This window comes from Humulus lupulus, chromosome 1 (assembly GCF_963169125.1).
Source record: "Humulus lupulus chromosome 1, drHumLupu1.1, whole genome shotgun sequence".
Classification (NCBI taxonomy): Eukaryota; Viridiplantae; Streptophyta; class Magnoliopsida; order Rosales; family Cannabaceae; genus Humulus; species Humulus lupulus.
This window is the reverse complement of record NC_084793.1, coordinates 183,070,869-183,072,933: the sequence shown is the minus strand read 5'-3', so window position 1 is coordinate 183,072,933 and position 2,065 is coordinate 183,070,869. Positions and strand designations below refer to the sequence as shown.

The following is a 2,065-nucleotide window of genomic DNA, read 5'->3' as shown; positions in this document are numbered from 1 at the left end:
TAATTACTTTATTGATACAGAAGTAATTACACCAAGACTTGATTACAATTCTTGACCAGACACACTAAACACTCTAGCTTACACTCTTTGGAACACTTTTAGATGCACTTTGTGTACTCACTCTTTTTACACCTTTCCAAGGGACCTAAGGTCCCTATTTATACTACTCAACTTTAATATGCTAGATAACTCTAGAAACTACTTGATAGTGGGCTTGGCCCAAAGACTAAAAAAATCTAGCAAATCACCTTTCTTCTAAACACTACAAACTTCTAGAATATTCTATGACTTTTATGAAACTTAATTATATAATTCTATAGTATTAGTAATGATAGAAATTTCTAGAACAGTCTAGAAGCTTAGAGGTGGTGGTGACTTTTCAATATTCCCCCTCAACACCGACTCTTCATATTGAGATGTTCTCTGAGCTTTTGAAATATTGTTGTATTGAGTCCTTTAGTAAATAAGTCTGCTATCTGGTCTTCACTCTTTATTTGGTGCATCTCTAACTCTTCTCATAGAACTTTCTCTCTGAGAAAATGATAATGCACCTCCACATGTTTTGTTCGAGCATGAAACACAGGATTTTCTGCCAGACGAATAGCAGACTGATTATCACAATGAAGTGGCACTGCATAGTCTGTAAATTGATGTAGATCCTTCATTAGTTGCATCAACCATGTACTTTCCTGAGCTACCATTGCTGCTGCTCTATATTCTGCTTCAGTGGTTGATAAGGACACCATTAGTTGCCTTTTGCTACACCAAGATACGACTCCAGATCCAAGCATGAATACATATCCAGTTGTTGAGCGACGAGTATCGTGATCTCCAGCATAATCAGCATCGCAATATCCAACTATCTTAATCTCGTCACCTTTCTTATATAATAGGCCGTAGTTAATGGTATCTTTGACATACCTTAGCATTTGTCGCACTGCTTCTAGATGAGGCTTCTTCGGTTGTTTCATATATCGACTTGCTACTCCAACTGCATATGAAATATCTGGTCTAGTTAACGTAAGGTAGATTAAACTACCTACAAGTTGTCGATACATTGCTCCATCTTGCAAGTCCTTCCCTTCATGAGCACATAACTTGGCATTAGCTTCCATAGGTGTTGAGATGGGCTTGCATTCGAGCATTCCAAACATTTGCAACAATTCTTTAGCATACTTTTGCTGACAGAGAAATAAACCTTCCTCAGTTCGGTCGACTTCTAATCCAAGAAAGTGTTTCAATTCTCCTAGCTCCTTCATTTGAAAGCGAACTGACAAGTTCTCTTTTGTTTGACGAATCTCTGCTTCATCATCACCAGTAATGATGAAATTATCGACATATACTAGGAAAACTGTGATCTTTGCATCCCTTACTTTGACGAATAAGCTTGAATCTGCATGCGCCATGGTATAACCTCTCTTTACTAAGAACTCAGCAATCTTGCCATACCATGCTCATGGAGCTTGCTTCAATCCATAGAGCGCCTTTTTCAGTTTGCAGACATAGTCCGGATGAGCTCTATCTTCGAATCCTTTTGGTTGAACCATGTATATTTCTCGATCTAATTCTCCATGTAGAAATACGTTCTTTACATCCATCTGCCATAGCCTCCAGTCTTTACTAGCTACAAGTGCTAGTAGAACCCGCACTGTTGTAATCTTAGCGACTGGGCTAAATGTCTCGTCATAATTTAGCCCATATTTTTGAGAGAATCCTCGAGCTACTAACCGAGCCTTGTATCATTCAATTGAACCGTCAGGACAAGTTTTTACCTTATAGATCCATTTGCACGAAATGGGTTTTGCTTCCTTCGGCTTTGGCACCAGCTCCCAAGTCTGATTCTTCTCTAAAGCAGTTATCTCTTCTTTCATTGCTTCAAGCCACTTGGAGTTCTGGTATGCTTCTTCATATGACTCCGCCTCTCTGAACTTCTCTTCTTCAGCTACAACAACATTGGCGTATTTGGGATTTGGCTTCCGCGCTCTTGTTGATCTTCGAAGTTCTGGTTGGCCATTATTTGCATCATCTTCTGATCTTTGATGCACTCCTGTTTGCCATGGACTCT

At 39.3% G+C, this 2,065-nt stretch overlaps 1 protein-coding gene across 1 annotated transcript; it reads right to left on the bottom strand.

The window, feature by feature from the left end:
* Positions 1 to 515: 515 nt before the first annotated feature.
* On the bottom strand, positions 516 to 1,406 carry LOC133825302 (uncharacterized mitochondrial protein AtMg00810-like). The gene has a single exon (XM_062258265.1). The coding sequence runs from the start codon at positions 1,404 to 1,406 to the stop codon at positions 516 to 518; it is 891 nt and encodes a 296-aa protein (XP_062114249.1).
* Between the last annotated feature and the right edge of the window lie 659 nt (positions 1,407 to 2,065).